The sequence below is a fragment of the Lichenostomus cassidix genome, chromosome 3 (genome assembly GCF_008360975.1).
Source record: "Lichenostomus cassidix isolate B80296 chromosome 3, HeHo_3.0, whole genome shotgun sequence".
Lineage (NCBI taxonomy): Eukaryota > Metazoa > Chordata > Aves > Passeriformes > Meliphagidae > Lichenostomus > Lichenostomus cassidix.
In genome coordinates this window covers 109,958,049-109,982,635 of record NC_139483.1, presented here as the reverse complement: position 1 = coordinate 109,982,635, position 24,587 = coordinate 109,958,049, and the positions used below count along the sequence as shown (strand labels likewise).

At 43.6% G+C, this 24,587-nt stretch overlaps 1 protein-coding gene across 1 annotated transcript in view; it reads right to left on the bottom strand.

Moving 5' to 3' along the window:
- Positions 1-2,022: 2,022 nt before the first annotated feature.
- The window catches only part of XKR6 (XK related 6), a 182,478-nt gene continuing 159,913 nt past the window's right edge, over positions 2,023-24,587 (bottom strand). Inside the window, exon 3 of the mRNA XM_085057144.1 lies at positions 2,023-24,485. Coding sequence (XP_084913270.1) covers positions 23,521-24,485 — 965 coding nt within the window. The 3' untranslated portion in view covers positions 2,023-23,520. The remainder of the gene's footprint in view (positions 24,486-24,587) is intronic.

Here is a 24,587-nt window from a genome sequence, read left to right as displayed (position 1 = left end):
GGCATGTCCTGATGCCCAAGCCTAGAGCCATCAAGGGACCCTCAAACCATGGCTTCACCATCATTCCTTGGACACAATTCTGCTTCTTGACTGGAGCTGGGGAGGGAGTGAGCCAAATCTGACTTTGTGCACAGCTTTGTGCCTCCAAACAGCAGGAATAACATAGAGAGAAAATGAAACCAAGTCCTGCAGCCTCTGTCACTGGTCTGCTGCCTAAAAGATCTCAGGAAACCCTTGATCCAAATCAAATGGGTCTTGGCTTCTGTAAAGGCTCCACAGTCTCAACCTTTTACCCAAACCTTCTCTTTAGCATTTGAGACAGCAGAAGACATTCCCAATGCTGTTATATCCACTTGTTATATCCCATCTGTCATGCAACAGGAAACACAGAGGCAATTCCTGCTCAAACAGCACTCCCTGCTCACTGATGGATGCTCTGCTCCAGGCCAGGATAAAAGCTGGGTCAGCTCCCTGGAAGCTGGTAAAGATTTCTCATTTTTAGCAAGGTGGAATAAGAAGAAAAAATTTGCTGAGAAGCCAGCTTCCAAAACAAAAGGAATCTTTATAGACATGAACAGTCCCAAAACCTGGAGAGGAGCAGGTAGCACAGCAGTGAGCATGAAGAGATGGAAGAGACACTGGAAGATTCTCAAAAAAGCAAAGCTGATGCTCCAGAAGGACTTAGAACCTCAGAGTTGGCATTAGCAAATCACTGCAGTAAGACCACAGCACCAAACCAAGCAGATGTGACAAGAAAATGCTTCCATGACCAAAACCAAAGGCATCCCATTGGCACCAGTGGAAATAATTGTGGGAGAAAGGGAAGAAAACCTGAGCTCCCTTCAAAGAGATGAAGAAAAAGAAATGCTGAAGGTTTTCCCAGTTCATCAAACCACCAGCAGCCCTCTGAACAGCTGAGGACACAGTTAATGCTGCTTCAGACACTGAGTTCATCCAGCCCTGAGGATCCACCAGGTCCCTCATTAACATTAATTAGTGTGACCCAATCAGATCTACCAGGGATTCCATGACCTGCTCCTTCCCTGAGCACATTTCACTGCAGGTGAGAGAAAAACCAAACTGTCTCTTCCTTTTACTGGATAGACTTTTTGCCACTCAATTAAAAGATCTTTTTGACTTCACAGCAGGGATTGAAGACAATAACCACAAAGTACAAAATCCAACCCTATTTCTGAGGCAAATAAAGAACAAATAAGGCCAGGAATTCCATGCGATTTCTGAGCAGAAATGAAACAGCTGCATCTCTCCCTTCTGCCTAATGCAAGATGATTAATGAACAGATTGAAAGGATTGTGTATTTCATGTCAAAATTTGGGGATTACAATAGGCAAAGATTGAAATACCATAATGGACCTTCAATCAAATTATAGCAGTTTAACAATAAATTGTGCTTTTTGGTATCTCAAGCCCCTCTCAAACTTCATAAAGTCTCATTACTTCAACATAAACCTTTCAAAAAAGCTCAGTAGAATGACAAAATGCCCAAATTCAAACACACACTTTGAAAGCATACTTTTCATATAGATATTTTTCTCATTGTTAGATTATTTCTTTTTTCCAATTCAACTCCAACCTGTAATTCCATCTGCTACACAACTTCATGAACACATCTGTATTTCATTCCAGAAAGACAAAATACTACACCATAAAAATAGAAATAGGTGGGAACAGGCAACAAAAATAATCAAACCAAACCAAAGAACAAGCCAGATTTGTACAGACACCAGATCAGAATGAGGAAAAAAAATGCTGTTTGTACTGAACAATTGTGCCAGTTTTAGAGAGAAGACTATGCAGAAGGGGTGTTGTGAAACCCAGTCTAAATCTGTGTTTTGCAGTCCTGTCTTGTGCTTTAAGTGAAACCCAACAGCATCTTCTCCACAGAGATTTATTAATCTTTGGGTTTCATTTCCTGCTTTTTTCTTTCTTTCTTTTTTTTCCTCTTTTTTTTCCTCTTTTTTTTTTTAAATTTTTGATTGTTAATTTTTTTTTTTCATTTCCTAATGGAACAGCTGGATTTATGTTCAGTAACAATTTTTCTCCTTGCTCATAAAAACAAAAATATGTCATAGTCCATTTGTGTCCAATTCCTTCTGGTCACTAATTTTTTCTTTGCTTTGACAAAGCAGTGGGGGAAAATGTTACATTCCCCACAGTCTGGTGGAAAGGAAATGGTGAGGATTCCCCTCATGAGATCCCTGTTAATATTTCCTCACCAAACTAAGAGTCCCAGTATTTGTTTGTTTTTTTTTTTTTTTTAAATTCTGGCCTTTGTGAGCAGTGTGGGGTTTGGAGAAGGATTGCTCTGGACAGATATGGGATTTGTCCCCTCGCATTTCTGGCAGCAGGATCAAGCTGTGAGGCTCCTGGAAAGGCTCTTAATAAACAGATGAGAGGTCCCATCCACCTCAACAGCCCTCCCTGATGCTCCTCCCCACACTGCAGGGATTTCTCTGCCAGATGTTGGTCATTGTGGTGTTCCTGGCTTGTCACAGGGTCCAAGAACATTTTCCACCACATGAGCACAGGGCAAAGTCTTCCTCACTTGGCCACATTCCTCACCCCTTTCATTGCCAGAGCACAAGGAACCGTGTGGCTCAGAATGATGTACATGACCCAAAACCAAGGGGTTTTCACTTGCCAGGATGTTTGTGCTCTGACCATGGGAATTTGGCTTCAGCCCATCAAGGTGAGGAATCCAAGGTAAGCCTCAAATCCTAAATTCCAGTCATACTGAAGGAGATGCATCCCACGTGCATCACTTAGCCAAGTGGTGAATTGTCCTGGGGAACTCTTTTTTCTCACTCCACTCCCACAGAAAGATTAGTGACTCTAGGTCAGTGGCTGCCATTAGATGGACAATTCTCCAATGAATGTGGTCCCAAGGTTCAGGGAAGTGCCACATTCCAGTTATTTCAAAGAATGGACCCCTCTTCACTCAAATGGAAAGAGAAGAACATATTTTCCCTTCATCAGTCCTAACAGCCCTTCTTTGTCTGCTCCCTCTCAGCCTCCTGCCAAATTCAGTGTTGAGATCAGACAAACCAAAATTGAAAGATCAGGACTGCAAATCATTTTCTTTCAATTTTGCTGTTTGATTCCAGTTACAAACAGGCTGTATTTGGGGAAAAGAAAAAAAAAGCAAATTCATGTTTGACAATTCTGGTGTCTATCTCACATCTCAAAAACATCACTTCAGTGGAAAAGGAACAGAAATAATAACCATTCACTCATGAACACAATATCGATTCCAGTGTACAGGAAAATAGGATTCAGACAGGATTTTACAACTAAGAAGGGAACGTTACAATAAAGATTATGACATTTTATGAATATTCGTGTTATAGCTTTGAGCTTTATTGCAAAGCAAAAAATATATATTTGTATATATATATATATATTTTTATCTACATATCACCTCTGACATTGTATACAACACTAAATCACAAGAAATCAAAGAAATCATAGTGAGGTAGATACAAAACAAAGGGATGTTGAAGAATCCAGCTGCTAAATTTGGCTTAACGCAACTGTCATTAACATCTGTATATCCACCACAGCAGTGAGCTTTGATTCACAGCTTGATCAATGGATCCTACTAACATTGATATTGATATTAGAGCCCATTTAGGAATGATGCCATCTGGGGAATGGGGAGGAAAATAAATCAGAAGTTTTTCCTACAAACCAGTCGTCTCCGAGGGAAAATTTTCCATTGATTTTTCATGACTTTTAATGTTGATAAAACAGCTCTGAGAAATAGCCTGTGATCTAGGGGTAGTGCCTGAGGGCAAAAAGGGAGGACTCTCCAGCTGGGGAATGTATTGAGGTTGAAGACAAGAAAAAGCAAAATAAACCATTCCCTGTTCCTTTTAGGTGGCTGAGAGGAAGCAGCACATCCCAGGAATGCTGGAGGCTGCATCCACAAATTTGTACTTGGGAATATCAGCTTGGACTTGTCCATGGTGGCCAACCAAACAAGGCTTCAGCAGAAGGGCAGCCCCTGGACGGATCCTGCTGCTCTTTTCAGGCAACAGCAGATATGTGGCAAGAAAATTGGTAGCACTGAAGTCACCGGGTGCTGGTGGGACCGATGCTGGCACCTGGTGGGGTCTGGCTCCTTGCTCTGCACTCCTACAGGAGACTCGTTAAGGCACCTGCATGGCTGGGGCTCTATGGATAATTCTCAGCACAATATCCCAGGAGGGATTTGGGATAGCCTTGGGATTTTAAATTTAGTCTGTCAACCCAGGACAACATGTACCTTCCACATGTGCTTCCTTCCACAGGCGGAAAGACACGGAGATGAGAAGCTGTGGGTTCAATGTTAGCCAGGGGGAACCAGGCTGGATCCAGGAAAACATTTCCAATGTGTTTCCAGCACAAACATGGTTGGTAAAAGTTCTTTAGGCCATTGGACCACCTTCATCTATGAGTTGGCACGTGCAGCAAAGGATGGACATGGGACCCTCATGGAGCCATGAATTATCAGGGATGTGAAGGATCTTTCAGTTCTTTATATCCAACACAGACAAAAGCAAGTTAGATTTTCTGGACCAGAAGCCTCTTTGCTGCTGCTCAAACATCTCCTAATCTTCTTGCAAAGGTAGGAAGTGGCATCCTGGAAGGAGCATGATTCCCCAGCTGTCCTGCAAACAGTGGCAATCCCAGCTTTGTTCTCCTATCACTTACAATGTCATGGTTGGATTAAAGAAAATGAGGAGAATTGACCAGAGCAAATTGCCAATGAGCAGGAGAAGAAGCCAGTGTGACTGTTACCAGCTCTCTGTGTGAATTGAACAATGTGACTTCACTGTTGGAGAATTGCCTTATCCTTTAGGAAAACACACAGAAGGTTATTGCTTGAGCATTCATTTCCAAAAGACTTTTTGGGAACCCCTAGAGGGACCAGAAGAGAGTCACAGAAAGCGTGTGGCACTTCAGAAAATCAAATTACCCCATTTCTTGAGAGGGTCCCACACTGAATTGCAGCCTGATACCTTTAGTCCTGGGATGTGGATGTGCCACTTTGGCAGGGGCTGCCAAACTCCTCAAATTCCTGACCCCAGAGCTGTGGTGAAGGTGATAATTTTGAATGTTCAGTAGCAGAACACAAAATTCTCATAAGAAGCCATGGGTGGGAAGTGTTTTGGAAGCATGGCAACTCCTGTCCTCTTTAGATGGGTTTCAGCTCACCTAAATGTAACCAAAGGCCACACAACTGGAAACCAACTGGGATGAATCCCTACCTGGGGGTGTCTCTTGAGTGTGGAATGCACTTAAATAACTCATGAGATTCCCAGATATTTGGGCTAAATTAGAGGGTTGGATGCCATGCTCATAGAGCCAAGAACTTTGGACAAACATCCCCACCTGGGGGAATGTGTGTCTAGAAATACACCCTCTCTTAGGGTCTGGAAGCTGGAAGTCTTCATGCATGTCTACAAAGTGAATTTCTCCTGTTCTTTCCCAAAGACATGGTTAAAAATTTCAGTTTTCATGTCACCAAAAAAGCCATTTGGATCTGAAGCACAATTCTGTTTTTATTGTGACTCTAAAGGGTGCCTTGCTTGGCTTTGAAGGGGCTGGGTAACACAGAAAGGAAAAATGTCTTGCCAAGCATCTTCCAAAATTTCTTCCCCCTAACAGATTTTCCTGGTGAGTCATGGAACAAGCAGCCTTTGCAAGTTACTTCCTTTAAGAATTGGAGTGTATGAACTTAAAAGATTTTAGCTGCAGGATTACAGATTGAGTCAAACTTGCCTTCTAGGTTCCTCTGCTCACTGAATTTAGCAATTAAGAAAGTATCCTATTTTTTTTCCTTAAAACTTTAGTAGAAACTGGGGCAGAGGATGACTTGGCCTCTCAGCACTGAATTTTCAGGGATGAAAATTCTGACTTAAAATGGGCCAGGAGGGAAAATACTCTCTTTGAAAAAATACTGATTAATCATGAAATTATTCATTAATAATCATTAACTCAGCCTGCAGATGCTGGCATTCAGTTTTTCCACTACAGTTGTGTTCAGGTAAACGTGGCTGTAACTTCAGCAGGAAGGCTGACATGAATTTCTTGGTGAGGATCCAAATGCAAAGGTTTGGCTGGAAGAAGTACCCATGATACCACAGAATGATGTGGACATATTTGTTCCTACTAACACATGGAAGAGATGCCATAAATCCATTCCCTTCATCCTTCCCACTTTTACCAGCTTCAGAAAGGGCCCTTTTGGTGTCTGCAGCTGTTCCTTAGCCACTTGGAAGAGCTTCACTAAGTTAGGTGTCCAGTGAGTCAGAAATGGGGTTTCATCTGTCCCACCCCACGAAACTCAAGGTCAATCATTGAATCACAGAATATCTCAAGATGGAAGGATCCAGAAGGATAAGATTCTTCATAAGGATCCAGATCATGGGGTTTGTGTGCTGTATATGGGATAAGAATGGGTTGACAGCAGCAATCTAGGATTTTGCCCTTGGCCAAGCTGTGGTTGAAGAGAGCCCAATACAGGGATTTGAAGAATGTCACCACGGTGGGCTGTGGCTCCCAAGGATGGGGAAGCCTTGAGTGGAAGGAAGGAGAAGCACAGCAGAAAGATAAAAATGAGGTGATGAAGATCAAAGGAAGCAGCAGTGAGCTTCCTGAACAGAAGAGAGCTGGAGGACAAGGGGCAGGTTGGTGAAGAACTCACCGTAAACTGGCCCGGAGAGGAACCCCGCGGGATGTGCCGAGGAGGACCGTGAGTGCAAAGTGCTTAAAGGCTTGGTGAGCATTGGAAACCCCCGTGTGACAGGCACAGAGAGGTGGGAGCGATGTCCTCGAAGCCTCAGGGGAGCCCGTGGTGGGCAGGGGACAGGGCAGCCACCTCTGGTGGCCGCGTGGTTTCCTGAGCTCATCACTGGACGACCCTGTTTCCTCACCAACGCTCTCTCTGTGGTTTCATGGGGTGGGGAATGAAAAGTTATAAATCCTGAATTCCCCCAGGAATATGCACTGAGAATAACAGGGCAAAGGGTGAATTTTACCCGGTAGAGCCAGGCTATTTCTGACAGCTTAAAGAACTACAAAACCTCTATTTGGATGGTGTAGATGGGCACGATCCTGGGTTAGGATGTGTGTCTATATTATACACACGCTCACGTGGACACAGGTTATTATATATCTCTATAATATATAATATAGTATATAATACACACACACACACGTGAGATACTCGAACACCTGAACTCCTCTTAAGTCATGGAATCAAAAGGCTCTCCTTTGAGGCTCGGGGGACACTCACTACATTTTCTATATAGACAACTTTGTACATACAAGTCGTAAAGTGCGTTAAAAAGCGCGTAAAATTTTCTATGTAGAAAACTATGTACATATAGCACACACATGTACTAAAACACTTGGAGTTAAGCCAAATTTCACCTTCATCTTCACATCCCCAATACCTACAATACAAAACCGGAACTGAAAAAAAATATACATAAGGAAACAAATTTAAAAAAAAAAAAATCTAAAACCCAAGAGAGAGAGAAATGAATCAAGAAAGAAAACCAAACCCAAAAAACAGTCAACAGAAGCCTGGCACATGTAGAAAACATCAATTCACTTAGAGAACAGAAAGAGGGTCATGTCTGAACCTCCTTTTTCTTAAAAACAAAACCAAACCCCTTTTGTTTGTCTGTTTGTTAGCTCTTATTGTTTGAGAAAAGTCACAGTAGCACTCTCACCTTGAACCAGAGTTTGGAACTTTTTGTGTTTCTTTGTACAAAAGAAAAAACGGTTTAGGTTATGGAAAATAGTTGGGAAATTTGAGGTTGGAGAGAGGAGATAGAGAGAGAAACTGGAAGATTGCATAGTTGTGAACAGTGGCTTCTCATCAAGGTGAAAAAGTGCATCATCTGATAAAATAGCATTTGATTATTATTTTTCTTTTTGTTCGGTTCCATACTTTTTTTTTTCCTCAGTCAACTGTACATGTCACACATGAAAAGGTATTTACAGCACACACACATGCTAACATTTAACGTCTGACACTGAAACAGCCATTCTTTAAAGGTTCCATCAGAGTTTGTTCCATGCAAATTTGTATTCTTTTTAAATACATTTTTTGCTACATCCTAAGACCACAGACTTGTCTAAGCCCATCTCATGTAATTTTGATCATTAGCAACACAAAAAGGGGAAAAGCACCAGAATGGCTCGGTTTGGTCACCAAACCTCTGCTTTGACTTCTTTCTCTTTTTAATTTTCATTCCTTCATTCACTGCTGGTTGTTTGCGTTTTAAATTTTTTTTTTTCTATTGTTGTTGTCATTTGTTTACATTAATTTTCCAGAGATGGGAAAAAACAATTGACTTTTTCTTTTTTTCAATAAGTGTTCTTGAGGTAAGAGTTATGCTCAGCACCTGGGACAGGCAGCAAAGCTTTCAAAAGCATTTGAGAAATGAGATGTGAGGCCAAACACTGCCACCAACATCGTAAACTAATGATGAAACAAATAAAATTGAGATGAATATTCCAGGTTTCTAGGAATTCTAGGTTTTCTATTCCAGCTAAACGTCCCACCCTCATTCAAACTCTCTGTCCTTTCCACAAAAATCACAAATGGAATGAAAAGGAAATAAAAGCAACTTGGCATATTCCCTCTTGCCCCAGCCAAATGAAAAAAGACAGGTGTTGTGCATTAAAAAAGATACTTCAAAAGCTTTTCATGCTTGCTGCCTGTCTCAAGTGCATTTTAATATGTCTGATCATTTACATTTGTATAGGAAAGTCATATTTGTTACACTTTATACAGGATCACTTCATTTTTCTCCTTTTTTAATCTTTTCACTTTTTTTTTTTGTCTTTTGGATAATGAGTTGGTTATAACAATCTACAGTAAGGCTGCACAGGAAGAATACTGTGTGTTTTATTATTTCTTTTTATCTCTAAGAACCAAAGTATATAAAATGAGGTTTGATTCTAGCACCTTTTACAGTATTATTGGTGTTGTTCCCTTTAGGAAAAAAAATACCTTCACTCCACATCTGTTCTATAACCTCTCTCTCTAGTTTCAGCAATACTTCAAAGGTAACAATAAGGGGATGATTGACCCAACCCAGCAGTCCTTTGACAAAAAAACCTCTCCTTCTGAAGTCAGGCAGAAGTGCTCGTGTGAGCAAAGCCTTTGCCAGCTTCCCTCCTGCCCTCCAGCAAGGGCTGGGGCAGCATTTCGCTCGGAGCACCATGGAAAACCGAGCATCCAAAAGAGGAAAAAAATACACCGAGTTGCTGGGGCAGCTGAGATGGAGAGGATTGACAGTGGATGGTTTTGCTCAGGGTGAGGGAAATAACACCAGTTGCCACAAGGTGCAAAGGAAAGGCAAGGATGCTGCCCTGGGATGCTGCCCTGGGATGCCACCCCACTGACTCCATCGTCCTCCTTCCACAGCAAGGGGAGACCTCCCCATCCTGTGTTAGGAGGAAGATGTGGCCCCATGGCATCCACTGGGCAGATTCGGAAAAATTTTGAGAAATTTCTATGATGTGAAACAGCATCTTTCACTGAGAGCATTTCTGGGAGTCAAGAGGGGAGAAGGAAGCCAGAAAAAAAAAATCATGGGAAAGAGAAGCTCCTTGCCAAGGTTGTAATGCTTTACAGGACGTTGAGCTGTTGGTTTCACTCGAGCAGTGTTAATCCTGCTGAGGAATGGTCCATTCCCCAGACAGCGGCATCAGAACCTCAATTATATATATATAATTATAACTATAGCAATATATCTATCTATCTATATTTATATAAGTATACATTAAAGTCTGTTACTGCACTGGCACCTTATACAGAGGAAAAGTACTGGCGTTGCTGCTGGATGCAAGTGGTTGCCTTGATTGAAGTCCTGTGAAGGGTGAGCACCACAAGAAAAGGCACCACGAGGCTTTGAGAGTTGAAATGTTGCTGCCCTATCATAGCCATCATCAACAAAAATAGAGAGCTTGGTGGAGTTAATGAGGGCAGGTGGGGCCAGGCCAAATTCTGGCCCCGCTGATGACAGAAAAAACAGGGTTTTCCCAGAAAAAAATACTGGGGTTTATGCAGGGTGGCTGATGCCTTGGTGAGATTGAGACCAGAATTTGGTCTTTTATGGGGCACGTTGAATTTGCGAGCTCTTAGGTAGCACTTTGGACACTTTTTAACAAAATTCCTTCCTAAATTCCAATGTTCTCATCGTGCTCTGTTCAACACACCTCCATTGATGGAAGAAAAGCAGGACTGAACTTTGAGTACTCAAGGAATAATCTAACACAAAGAGGGCACAGCCTGCCTTGGGCTGCCCCTGGCATGTGCTGGATGCCTTCAGCTCCCACTAAACCAGGGGAAGTCAAAGGCACTCAGTGAGTCTGATCTCATCCCTCTGCAGAGCCCTGCCCTGAATATCTCAAGCTGTCACTCCCCAGGAGCCCAGAGAATAAATTGTCCTGGGCACAGGCAACAATTTTGATGGGTTGACAGAAGTCCTGCCAGGCTGAGGCAGAGATAAAATCTGCACCCGTCTGGTTTTAGCCCATACTTCTCATTCCCTTCTTATTCAATCAACATTTCCGCTGTGCTAAACTTTTGTGTTGGCCCTTGCTCTATTTCTTCTGCTCATAAACTCACACTCAAGCACATTGCCCTCCAAGATGTAAAAAATAGAGGAAGATCTGGGAATAAGCCAGAGCACATCCTGCAAAACAAGAGTTGCTGCAGACACTGCCCATCACCAACAGGCTCCCCGTGCGTAACGCCATTGCTTGGCGATCGAAAAAGAAAACGAAGAGACTCGCAGGCACTCGATGCCAAGTTAAGAGCACAGGTTTTGCATCGTGTTGACACCTGTCAGCCCATCCCATCTGAAAATCCCGAACTCTTCCGACAGCTGCTGACAAGCAGCCTGCCCCCGCTGTCGGCGGCATCGCGCCGAGTCAAGGACAACGCCGATGAGTTTGGCGGAAATTCGCTTGCTGGACATAGAGGAGGGGCAGATCTGCCCTCATCCACTTCTGGCCAGCTCAGAGCAGGGGTTGGTGGCAGCCCTGTGTCACCCAAGCACCATGTGTGGGGTTTGCTGGCAGAAGCCAGGACTGGTGACACCACTGTGGGGGACAGAGTTGCCTGTGGCAGGACTTGGTGTAGTTTTCCTTGTTCATTCAGATTGATTTTTGGGCATCTAATTGGGATCCCAGTCTTTCTAGAATCCCAGGAAGGCTGGCTCAGGTGGAGAAATGACCTATCAAGGAGCCAGCCTGTCCTAGATGAACTGAAAATCCTTGATCCGAGCTTGGATGGATGGGCATCTTCACCTGCAAGCTGTGCTGGGTCAGAACGGCACTGGAAGGACAACTTCAGATGAAGGACCTGGGTTCAGAATGGGCCGAGCTTGGTTTATAAGGCAAATTCAAGGCATGGGCATGACTAAGTTTCAAGCTTAGTTAAAAATAAAAGAGTACTTTTTACTGGGAAAGCTTAGGCCATTATTCCTGCCTGATGTGCCTGATCAAGAGGGTCTAGGGTGAGCAGAATTCTTCTTTGGAATTTTTTCAGCCAGACAGGATTTAGGGTGGGAGAATAAGACACAGGGATGCCTGTGGCATGAATTCTTGGGAATGCACCTGAGGACCCACGTGCTCTTTCCATCTCTGTGCTTAACAACTTCATGGGCTAACAGGACTTTGCTAAATCCCTGGTTTCTCTCTTGACTTCCCTGAATGCTTTCCACAGGGAGAGAGGGGCATTTCAGGGGATGGAGAAAAGCACTTCCCAAAATCTTATTGTGACATTTCAGATCTACCTGCCTGCTTGTGTCTGCAGGGGAAGGTGACACGATGGATTTGTCCTGCTCTGCTTACCACCACCATGGTCCCACAGCATTTTTGATGTTAAAGTCTGGAAGGAGTTCACCAACATTGCCTAAATAATCCTCCCATCGCCCTTGTGAGGGAACCTTGGTCCCTCCCAGTTCAGAGATGAAACACAGAGCAAAACATTCCCCAAACCCCTAGGTGCCCTGCTCTAACAGCTTATTTTTACCACTTTTTAGTGATTGGGGAATTTGTTCTCCTTGAATAAGATTTATGTGAGGAATCAAGTGCAAGAGTGTTTTCCAGGTTTTGAGTGTTGACGAGTTCCAGTAGTGATTAGTCGAATTTCAATGTTTATGGGAAAAGTGGCACTTCTGCAATAGAAGTATTTAAATTGTGCTATTCTCTGTGACTGTGCCAATTTTCCAGTCCTATCAAAATTCACTAATCAAAACAGCTCCTAGGATGACAGCTCATTTGAGAGGTTTCCGTGGACTTTTAGGATTCCTTTCAATCGGAAGAGCTTTGGAAGAAGTAGGATTGACAAAGATCTTTAAATACACATTGCAACACCTGGGGTAAGCGTGGCAGAGATCCAGGGATGGAGGTGGGATTGGCCATGGGAGCCAGGCAGCAGACTGACCATTCCCATATCACACTCCCTGGAAAACAGGACAGTGGCACCTGGGAACATCTTACACCTCCCAGTAGACACAACCCTAAAATCCCATTGGCTTTCCCAACCAACAGCCCATGGCAGAGATGGAAATAGAACGTGGATCTTCAGGCAGCATGATTTTCATAATAAATCCAAAAATATTCACACCACAGGAATGACATTTCCTCGCAATCAGAAAGTCATTCAAAGCCTCCAAAATATGGAGCCTTGCTGTGATAATCCTGGTTTTAGGGGAACATCTCGACCATGGAGCATGCTGTCACATTCCCAAGAACATCCCTATTAGTCTGGAACATGGAACACACAGAAAACCAGGCAAGAACTTCACCCCATCTGTTGTCTCCTACTGGTTTCATACTGGGTGGCCACATCAGTGTTAGTGGAATGATCTGAACTCAGACCAGTGACAGGAGTCACCAGACTGAGTCGTGAAATAGTCCTTCCCTGAGTAAATTAAACACTTTGAAAACTAATTCCCGTTCCTCATTGGAACAAAAGGCTGGAATGGTAAAATTTTGCAAAGCAGAAACAGTAGCTAGAATCATTGTTTTTTTCTGATAGGAAAGTATTTTCCACAAGAAAAAGCCACTCAAGTTTTAGATCCATTTTGGGAGGGGGGTATATTTTGTAGCTAATGGAAAACTTTGATGTTCAAGGTAAAATTTCTTCCCTCTCACTCTCCCTACATGGAAAAGATGGGAGACAAAGAAATTTGGCTGTGATACCTATTTAAACACTGTTTCAGAAAACACACATCACAGCTCTCCTCCAAATGACTGCAATTACATCCAATTTAAGGCTTGTTTAATTTCTTGAGTAGTTCTGGGAAGTCTATGGGTAAGTGCAAACCAGTCCACTTTCCCTACTGCTTATCCATCATGAATTTGTTGACTGATACCCAGATTTCAATAATTACTGAAAAAAAACAAATTATATGGGAATGATGTGAAACTGAAGCAATTTGAGGGAACACTTGCTCTCCAGTTTCTCCCACAGTGTCAGCTCACAGAATCACAGAATATCCTTAGTTGGAAGGGACCCACAAGGATCATAGAAGTCCATCTTCTGGCTCTGCATTGGACAACCACAAGAATCACCCAGCTAAAGTCAAGAATTCAGCCAAGAAGTCAAGAAGCTTCATCTTCAGGCTACTGAAATTCTTTTGGGTGCGTGTCCCTGTGTGTACTCGCGTGCCCTCAGAAACTGAAACCAACCCCTCGAGAGAACAGATTGCAGGTGTAATCAGCTGGCATTTGTCCTGGATCTTCCCTGGTTAGGAAGGAACAGTGTTTTTAGAGTGGAAGGAGGGGAGGAAAGGCGGGGGCGGCGTGCAGGTGGTGTTCAGCTGGGGCTGAGGGGAGGAGGTGCTGGCACTGGCAGCGAGTTTTATTGGTAAATACAGCTAGAAGGGAAAATATGAGCTTCTTGTCCTTGTGACTGATGAACGGGAATGACATCTGGAGGCAAAACAATAATCATTCCCTTCGAGTGGCATTTGGCATTTGAATTTTAAGGGCCTGAAATCAGATTTGGAGGGTTTAATCCCTGCAAAGGAGGCCTCCATTTGCGGTATGTTCTCATTGCAGTGCTGATACTGGCGAAGGGAGAAACCTCTTCCTCAGCTAAAGCCAGGGACTACAAAGTCCCCACAGAGATCAGGGGTAGGCTACACTCAGATGGCTCCTCTTGAAAAGATACTTCTGCTTTTTCCCAAGTTTTGCCTGGGTTTTGAAAAAATTCTACAACCTCAAAAATGAAATCTGTTATCACAGGTTAAGAAAAAGAGCAGTAGGGCCCCATTTGGGCTCCCCACCACCTGTAGAAATGACTATTTTTAGCATAGATAGTGTAAGGAGGCACCTGGCCATCAGTGGAGCTTTACTGAATTATCTTGAAGCTGCGTTTGGCCCTCATGTTTGGTCTGATTTTGGCTTCCAAATTTCTTAAGAAGTGGAAGATCATGTGGGACAGCATTTCCTCAGAAGGACCTTAAGCTTCTGATGGTCTTTTAATTAAAAAAGAAAAAGGCTCTACAAGGAATGTTTATTTCAACCCTGCTTGCAAATCCCAAATTGCTAGCACCTCTCACCAGGAATGACCTTCCTCATCTCGAAAAAGCCCTTTGGAATTCACAATGTGTTCATATATATTAAAACATATATACTGCTGCAGTAACATGGCATGTATGCTCACCTATATTTCCACGGGACTGGGGATATAGACTCAGACATACATGTTGATTAGTCCCTTTAATTCTGAAAATTCATAGTCACCCACTTCACTTCAGGCTTAATTTAGATAGGAGGAGGAATTCTCTCTCTTCCTGGATTTTACTCTCGCTGCTGAAGTGGGTCATACCAAAACAACCAGGTGCAAGTGCAGCCAGGTGGTTTCCCTGTTAAACAGCACAATTTCAGGAGAATTAAAGGGTGATTTATCAATAAAATGAACTTTTTGTCTTTTTTTTTTAAATATATATATATAATGCCCTCAATACCTTATAGGCTATATCCTATTTAATTCCACGAGGTGGGCGACAATGATCTTTGAAAGCAGTCTGCACCTACATCTTTTTGCTCTACCAGACACACATGAGACTTCAATTGCTTTCAAAACCACACTTGCCCTCTCTCAACCCTCTCAGTCCATCCCTGTTCAAGACACAGATGTGTGGTGCTTTTTAGGACAAAGAGGGAATATCTGTTTGTTGGCCAGCATTTGGTTGGGTCAAACAAAGCAGTTAGCATAGCACCGAAGGAGTTACATTGCTGTTTTTTCCCAACTTCAATCATTTTTTTCTTTTTTTTTTCTTTTTTTTTTTTTTTTTTGGAACAGAAGCAGTAAAAAGAACCCAGAAGCACCGAGCTGAATGCTCAAAACAGGGCAAAGAAACAGCTGGGGAGAAGGACGGGGAAGGAGCAGACCCAAAGCCGAAGCGGATGAGCAATGGCTCATCTGCAGGAGTGGGGCCTCTAAATTTGCTCTGCCCCAGCAGGAAGATGTGCAGCTGCCTGGAAATTCAGGTGGAAGAGCCTGGCCCCTGTAGCCAGAAGATTTTGAACTCCCTCCCCATGGTGGGTACAGAGAAGGGACAGGGAAGGTACGTGGCAGACCAAGCCAGAGCTTCCTTCTTGCTCCATGCAAGGCAAGTCTTGGGCTAGAGAAGAGAACAGCCACCTGAAAAACCCCCCAGGGATCCCAAACAGACCAGACTCCACAGTCCTTACTCAGGAGAGAAAAGGAGACCCAAAAAATAAAATGCAGGAGTTTTGCCTGAGTAAGGAGTGCGTGAGCAGACTTCACAAAGCTTCTCTAAAAGGGAGCAGGGAGTCCTGCCTGGCATTGCATTCTCACAAGAGACATCATATAATGGTCAGGACACTTAGACAATAAAAACACTTGGCTCAAAAGCACAAACAAAAACCCCTAAGCCCCAGGCTTTCTATCACATGATTTCCCCTTCTGAATCATCTGACCTCTGGTGACATTTGGAGCAATGGACTGGATCCCTTCCCTCGTTCTAAAGAAAGTTATCCTGGCTTTCCCCCCAGTGGCTTGGGGCTCAACCAGGGATGAATCCACCTCGATGGACACGGAACCAACAGCCAGCACTCCCACAGGTGGCAAGGGAAGCTTTTCCTGTGGGAGGAAGGTGAAGGAAGCCTGGTCTGGTCTCTGTATATGTGGCACAGGTTTTTTCTCCAGGAAAGCAGGGACTTCGGGAAGGTTTGCGCGGGAGCAGTGTTGGGTCTATTTTATCCTTTCACATCCCACCTTCGCCCTTCACATAAGGAAACAGTTCAAAAACAAACAAAAGAAAGAAAGAGCTACTGTACAACCAAGTAAACTGCAATTATTGTGCTGTCTTAGGCAGTCAAGGAACTTAAAAGGCAAAATCAGAAAGAATAAAAAGATATTTTTTCACATGTTTATCAGTTGAGACACTAGTTTTCCCATGCCTACAAGAGTCCTCAGCAATACCAGCCTCCCAAATAAGGTCCAGGCTATTCCAAAACAGCGTGAGCAAATTTTTCACTGTATTCAGATGGAAGCTGATGACTGAAAGATTAGTGCACATTTAACCGTGGCTGATGAGAGCAACTTTTAAAGAAATTCAAGTATTCATCAGTAATCTGTTAGGTTCAGAAATACTTTTGTCATCTTTAGTTTCAAGTTTTCAGTAACAGCAAGGAAAAGGGAAAGGTCACCTGTTGTGTAAGAAAATAATATTGCAAACAGTGCTGTTAACATTTGACCAGGAAAGCAAGGCTGTTCAGTTGGTGCACAACAATTTTCTCCGTTCCTTGCTTTTGGGGAGAGAAAAGACTTCAAATCACTTTCCCAACACGTGCACCATCAAGTTTCCCTTCTGCATGTTGTAACCCACCCTTCACTGCTCATCTCCCACAACAGCACAAACCCAGCAAGAATGAAATTTTCACGGTGCACTTCCAGCACCTCTCACACGCATTAACTTAAGCCTCACAACACCCCTGTGAGGTAGGTAAATATTATTATACCCATGTACAGATGGGTAAACTGTAGGCACAGAAAGGTTAAATCACTTGCCCAAGGTTACACAGCAACTTCGTGGCAGAGCTGGGGTCGAAACCCAGGAGTACTGTCACCCAAAAATCTGCAATGACTTTTAGACCATGGCCACTTTCTACGCTTGCTGTAAGAGACCATCTGACAAACACAGCATTGCACAAATCCAATTAACTCCGCGGATTACAAAGTGCCTGGCTTTCAAACAGTTGCCTTGCTGCATGTGTCCCAAAGGAATGGGGAGGGCAGAGGGAAGTTTACGCTCTCAAATGATTTTTTTTTTTTTCTGTTTGCAGGGCTTGGTTTTGGTTTGGTTTGCTTTTTAGGTTTTGAATATATGACTGGAAATCATAGTCCACATTATGTTATCAACAGCATCACTTTCCAATTGGGTTCTGTGCATGTCTGAATGTACACTGAGGTCCAGATGGTTTATGCAGATTTATTTTAATTGTCACCAATTGCCTCCCTCCTCATCAGCGAAGAGCCAATGGAACATATGCAGCGATCTGTCATCTCATTTTCCCATTTTTCTCATTATCCCACTGTCTGAGCTTCAAGTAAGGAACAAGGGTTGAACACAGGCAATACCCAGCACAGCAGGAAGGCTCCTCCCTTTCTTCACATCCCACCTCAACAGGAAAGAGTCACCACACCATTATTCCCAAGTTCAAACACAACAGAACAATGAAGCGATTCTGAACGTGCTCATGGAGAATTAAGTGGATTGCAACAATCTCTAGCGGTACCCAAAGGTCTGGAAATGCGTTCTGCACACAGTGAAAGGTTTGCCCACGTCTATTTGGGATAGCCTCAAATCTCCTTGTTCAAACCAGGCTGAGATTCTCTGCACCAGAATACACCTGAGCTCCAAGGAAAAATAAAACCAGCAATCATAACCCTGGGAAAGCACCATTCCCAAAGCCCCCAGGGCTTGGGACAACTGCCAAAAGAACAGCATGCAAGCTCCAGCAAGCAAAGGGTTCACAACGGAGTTCACATCATCCCTACCGTCCTACATCAGCTACCTCAGCTTCTGTGGGGATTGGCACAGACCTTATTTTGTCGTGGTTATTCGGGTTTTCGTTTTCTGGTGGGTTTTATTTTGCAGGACCACATTCGGTCTGAACAGAACCCAGAGAAAAGCAAACCCAGTAAAAGAAGGAAATATCCCAGGGAAAGCCTGTCTCCACAATTTTCCGCTGACTCCGGCAGCTTCCAAATTGTCTCCTGCCCAAGCTGCCCAGCAAGCAGGCACTAAAAGGTTTTGCAAATGCACAGTAGTAAGTTTTCCTTTTCAAAGCACCTCTGAGCTTCAATGAAATCGTGCTGGACTAACCTCAGACCACATTTTCTTCAGGAGGTTTAGTCATGCTGCAGGTGTGTGGGTGACAGGTGGGGCATGCAGGGGCCAGGGGTGGGATAAATTGTGAAGTGAATCTTGTGTGTGCAAAAATACATCTGAAGAGCACGGGGTGATTGCAGTCTGAAAGTCAATAGCAATGCTCCCCTCGTGAGCCAGGTTTTAGCAGACCATTCACTAAAGCTTGGAATTAATTTTGCCCTGTTTCATCCTGTCAGCTTTAAATAAAAATACATGCAAATGACTGCTGACTTTTGGCAGGTGCACAAAGGGATGGGGTGAAGCAGAGAATTAGCTCCAATCCCAAACACTGAAAAAATATATATTTACACTTGAAATCGGTGGCTCACTTGCACTTTCCACTGGTAAATATTCACCATTGGCTCCTCTTCTGCAGTTCTGGTTGGATTTGCTGCAGATGAACAATGCCTCATGTGGGTGGCAAAGCATGACAAGGGCATGGGCAGGGACCTTGTAATTCCTGTGTTTCCACTGTTGATTTGGTCTGGTCTGGATGATTCCTGTCTCCGAATTAGCCGCCTATGGATGTGTAACACTATCACAGTAAACATTGCCATCCATCTGACATGGATGGAGGGATGGATGGGTTGACATCCGAGCCGTAAAAGTGACGCTGTTTGCAAAACAACCTCAGCAAAAGGAACAAAGTGAACTGAAAAATAACTTGTCCATTGAATCAGGCAGAAAATAGAAAAATGCCAGATCGGAGCTGACGTACTCCACCACGTCCTGAATCCTGGTCTGTGGCACAGAGTTACATCTTTATCAGGAAATTCAGCACTTCCAGGATCCATTCTGGCCATGAAGCCAACGGAGGAGTGCTGGCCCCATCCTCACTGCTAAATCTTCCACCCCTGATAAGGAGCAGCTGCATCCAAACTGCTGACTGGGGACATTCTCTGGCCAGTGCCAAAGCCTGGGCAAGTTGTGCCTGAGCCCAGGGCCCTTGGAGTGGATCAAAACCATGCCAGGGAAAATTTGAACAATATAACAGTCGGGATGGTGGAGCCCTGGTGCCTCAGCACTGCCCTGGCATGGTACAGTTGGCTGGTTTAGATGATCCCAAGGTGAATCCAGCAGCACAGATGTGCCAGAGAAGGTGCCCACTGATCTTCTGATGTGAATAATAGAGGCTCAACCTTCTCCATGGCAGTTTGAAAAGCTCCTCATGCAGTATCTTCTGGCCAGAAGGTGGGGTATGGTATAAAGAAGGTACCGGGGAAGAGCTGAGGAGTTAAAATCAAAGTGAAACCGAAACAAGTCACTGACCATCCTGCAAAAGTGAGCACCAAAAAATCAGAGGGCAAAAAAATAATACAGGAGGAGAGGACGAGACTCTCAGCACTGGGATTAGTACCAATAAAGAGCCGGGGCAGTTCTCCACCCCAAGCTTTTGGCTTGGCAAAAGGCGCTGTTTGGCAACAAGATCACAGGTAATCCCAAAAGGAAATGGTCACCACCCCAAACAGGAACACGTTGGGAGTAGTGGCAGAGCACGTGCTTTACGTTAAGGCTGTAATGAAGTCCTGGAAAAAGAAATAGTTCTTCAGGGTCGATAACAGGCTGTCCCTGGAAATCCTTTGCTAAATGAAGATGCCGGCAGATATCATTCAAAGAAAGGAGAAGCAGAGGCAGAAAGTTTATGTAAGTAATGGCACAGTCTCAACTCGCAGTGGAGGCACCTGCCTTTGTTGTTATCCACACTACGAGCCACAAAGGAGGAGGACTTTGGAACAGGGATGTGTCAAGCCCTTGGTTAAGCTGGTTTGGTTGTGAGAAGTTAGCACTGCATTGAGAAGTAAGGACACTTCCAGAGTGTTTTGCCCCTCCGCTCCCTGCGCGGGGCGGAGGCGACGGCTGTTGGTGTTGTGGTGTGGAGTAAGATCCCGTTCCTGAGGGAAGGCAGGCTGGAGTTGCTCATGAGAGGCAACACTGAAGGGTCTCCTCCTCCTGGCACCTGGTGATTGTGCCTTGGCTCGTTGTCACCGTCCTGCTGGGAAGGGTCCGGCTGTTCAACGGGGCCGGCGGTCAGCACCACATCTCCAGACCTCAAGGCTGACAAGTTTGGGGAGCAGGACCTTCTTTACGGTGCTTTTGGAAACAAGAATGCCACCTCCTGGAAAAACGGTCCCCGAGGAACAGCGGGGCTGTTTGCCACCCATTCCTTTCTCATGCTTATGCCAAGGAGATGCAGATGTGTGGAGGACAGTTCTTCACGACCAAGGGCAGCTTTTAAAAGGGGAATTGGAGCAAGGTGAGTCTACATTAACATTAAAGGCAAATCAAAAGAAAGTCCTGATGGGAGAAATGCAGGCCTGTCTCTGGAGGATGATAAAAACACCTTTTGGTTTTAGGATTCGGTAGGTGGGGACAGCGAGTTCACTTCACAAATTACCTCTTTTTATGGAGACAGCACACTGGTCAGGGGAGAAACAGGGTGAGATGTTAGTAGGACACTTGAGAAGGGACTGGTTGTGGGGCACAGACAATGGAGAAGGGAAATGAAAGCTTTTCACAAATATATATCAGTTCATGTATATATATATATACATATATATGTATTTATGTGCACAGCAAACAAGGGACTGGGGAGTTAGATAGGGGATGACAAGACCAAATCCCTCCCTTTGCATGAAAATGTGACCATCACATTGGTTGTAATCAGAGCCCAGAAACATCTGCCTGAAATGGAGTTTGACTGGGAATTACAGTACCAGTGACAATTTGGCTTTGTATAAACTTTGCCGTGTGTCTATAGTTTGGCGTGAAGGAGTCCTGCCCTCCTTGAAAGGGACAGACACCAGTTAAAAGTTTCCTTTACAAAACAAAATGAAACAACTGAAGAAACCCCAACGTTTTCTCAGAACACTGCAAAGGATCACTGATTGAAAAAAATGTTTCTCTTCAGGTATATTCAGGCGAAGAAAGCATTCAGCTTCTTTAAACTGTTATATAAAATTGGTACTAGTTTCTTTAAATACTATCATAATTAAAAAAACCAAATGATTCCTCAAATTAAAAAAAAATCATAATCATAATTAAAAAATACCCCCCCATGCTGATCTTCTCTTCAGAATAGGTCAGCATGGGAGTTTTGCACCCTAGACAGTTACAGTATTTCTGGAATAAAAAATTGCAATTACACACAGAAAATACTACAGCATTCACTTAAAAATATCTCATTTTGTTGTTGTTGTTTTTCCCCTCCCAAGTAGAGGGATGGTGGGATTGAAAAGATGCCCTGAAACGGGAATATTCCTTTAAAGGAGCAATACTCTCGAAACGGAAAAAGGGTGTCGGATAGACGCGAACCCGGTGATTTAACTCGGAAAAAAAAACAAAACCAAGAGATTCCAGCACAGAAACAGAATCCGAGAAGAGATGAGAATGTTCAGACACCGAGCGGGTTATTTGGAAATGTCAAGACAACCCCACAGCCCTCGGCAGGACCGTCTGGGCTTTGCCAGCATCGGAGGTGGCAGCATCTCCTGGTGGTGGAAGGCTAAGCTAAACCACGGCGCTCTCGCTACGCTCTTGGATTTCCTCTGGTTGTTGTTTCTCGCCATGTACTTACAGTAGAGGGTGACACGAGACAGTTTTTATCAGCAGTTCCCCACATGTAACCGAGTCGAAGAATTTTCTCAGCTAAATCACAACAACAACATCAACAAAAATACAAAGCACCAAATCATCTCGAGACGTGAGTCAGTTTTACAGGTTATTACCGTTTGAAGAAGTTTTGTTGGTTGTTTTGTTGTTGTTTGTTTTTGTGTTTTTGTGTTTTTTTTATCCCGACTTTTCATGTTTTGTTTTCCTTAAAAACAAAACAGAAACAAAACAAAAAATCAAAACCCAAAAATCCCCAAAATGGAACGAAGGATGCTTTACAATCACTTTAAGGCTCGCACTGAATGAGACATGACAGGTCTTACACGAGATTACAAATAATACATGTATGCCTTTCACAGCCTTAAAATGATACAGTAGGTCAAATTATTTTGCCAGTCACTGATCAAGTATTGTGCCTTTAAATTGACTCGCTTTTTGCTACCATGCTGAGTTTTATTATTACTGAAATAATTATTAGGTATGTGTAAATGTACTTTTGGATCATGTTTTTGGTTTTGCAATTTTGATAGTTTCTCATTTTCCAGAAATCAAGGTGGCAGGCCTTATTCTGGGCTCAGGCTGTTGGTATTGGCTCCACTGGAGACAGTGGGGCTTTAGCACATGTTGGGAACAAGATCAGATCCTGTATTTTCACACTGATCTGGTGCAATCCCACCTTTTTCCAGGGTCCATTTCCACAAGGAAAACGGTTCCAGGGTGGGATCACCTTTATAACACGACTCGGTCAAGGCTTGGCCCAATGGTGTTATAAATTCCTTGCCAAATTATCTTACAGACCTGATTTTGTCTTTCAGCTGTTGGAAAAATCAAACTCCATTGGGGTTGTCTTGGCTTTGCTTTCTTATCTTTGCTTTCTTATCTTTAGACATTTGGAGGGTTTTTTTTCTGTTAAATACAATAAGAGCAACAGGATTTATTTTTTTCATACGTTTCTCTCTTTTTGTTTTTGTTATTAATTTTTTTTTAAATTTTAAGGTTTGCATTTCAGTTGGATGGTTGTTTGTTTTTTTGTTTTTTTCCTGGCATATAATCATCAAAGAGTTTTGCATGAGAAAGGTGACAGTACTTAATGAAACTCAGCACCTAAGGGCATAAGGCAGTTGTAGGTTTGTTTGTTTGTTTTTTTTTTTTTATTTTTCAATCAGCACCAATCCCATAAATAATGTTCTACACTTGGTGTACGGTATAAAACTGATGTGGAGATGCCTCCTTCTCCACCTGTGAATCCTAGGTGTGGAAGTTGAAATACTGTTTCTTGTGTGTAAAAAACAAAAGAAAAGTTTTTCTTTTTGTTTTTACTTACAAAACATAGAGAATATCTTTTTTTTTTTATACATACAGCAACCAGAAAGAAAGCTTATCTGAAGGTTTGTGTTTGTTTCATGATCTGTGTTTACCGTAAACAAAAATAAGGTCCCCTCTTTTACTTTTGCTTTAAGGAGCTTTAAAGTGAAGATTCATATTGTAGCAACTCATATAAGAGAGGTCCATCTCTATACCTAATACCTACAGCTGTGGGGGTGATATATTGGAGGATGTTGATAGTTCTTCTTAACCTCCTGTCTACAAAATGAGCATCCCAGGCAGGATATCTTTTTCTTGGGATGTCAATCTTAATGAGAGGCCCCTCGGGGGGGTAGGGTCGCCCAGATGGAGTAGATGGTACCATTGCTCTCACCTGGAAAACGGGCAAGCAAGTGTCAGCTGTGAGTTCCTCCTGTTGCTCCGTGACCGCTCTGGTGGGCGTAGCCTGGGCCCCCCGGTACCCAGGGGTTTGGGGTGCCATGGGCTCAACATCGGGGGGCAAAGGAATGCCCCAGAGCAGCTCGGCGCAACAGGAGCTGGCAAAGATCTTAGCTCTTGGCCCCATGGGATGCAGCACACCATAATATAACAGCATCAAAGCTATCCCAGCAGCAAAGCTAAGAAAGACACAACACAGTGCTGGCACGGCATAGAAGTCAGTGGTGTCAGGATCTCTGTAAAAATACCAAAGGAGCGTCAAGGCAGCATTCTCCGTCAGGACCACCGTGTAATACGCAAACATTCGGTATCGAGTCCGCCCTTCCTTGACATTAAACCAGCAGAAAATGTACACAATCCCTACCACCATGTTGAAGAGGATCTCCTCCCACTTAGACATGCAGAAATCTGTCCCACCATGGATGATCCAGAAAGCCATGGCACACCAATGGACCACTACAAAGATCCCAAAGTAGAGCTGGAAGATGGAAGCAAAGAGAGCAAAAGAAATAACTCGGGATGAGATGGTGAAGAGGCGCCAGAAGACATGGATGAGGGCCCCTCTGTAGCTCATACTCTTCTTGTCGTCCCTAGAGTCCCGAAGAAGCTTGTGATAGGAGGCTAGCACCCAAGCCAGGGACATCAGGGAGGCCACAGAGGACACACCTGCCGGAAGACACACAGATCCACTGAGTTAGACAGGAGCTTTGGTGGAAAACATCATCTGCTCACTAAATTATTGCATCTGGGGCAGGCTCTGGAGCCTGA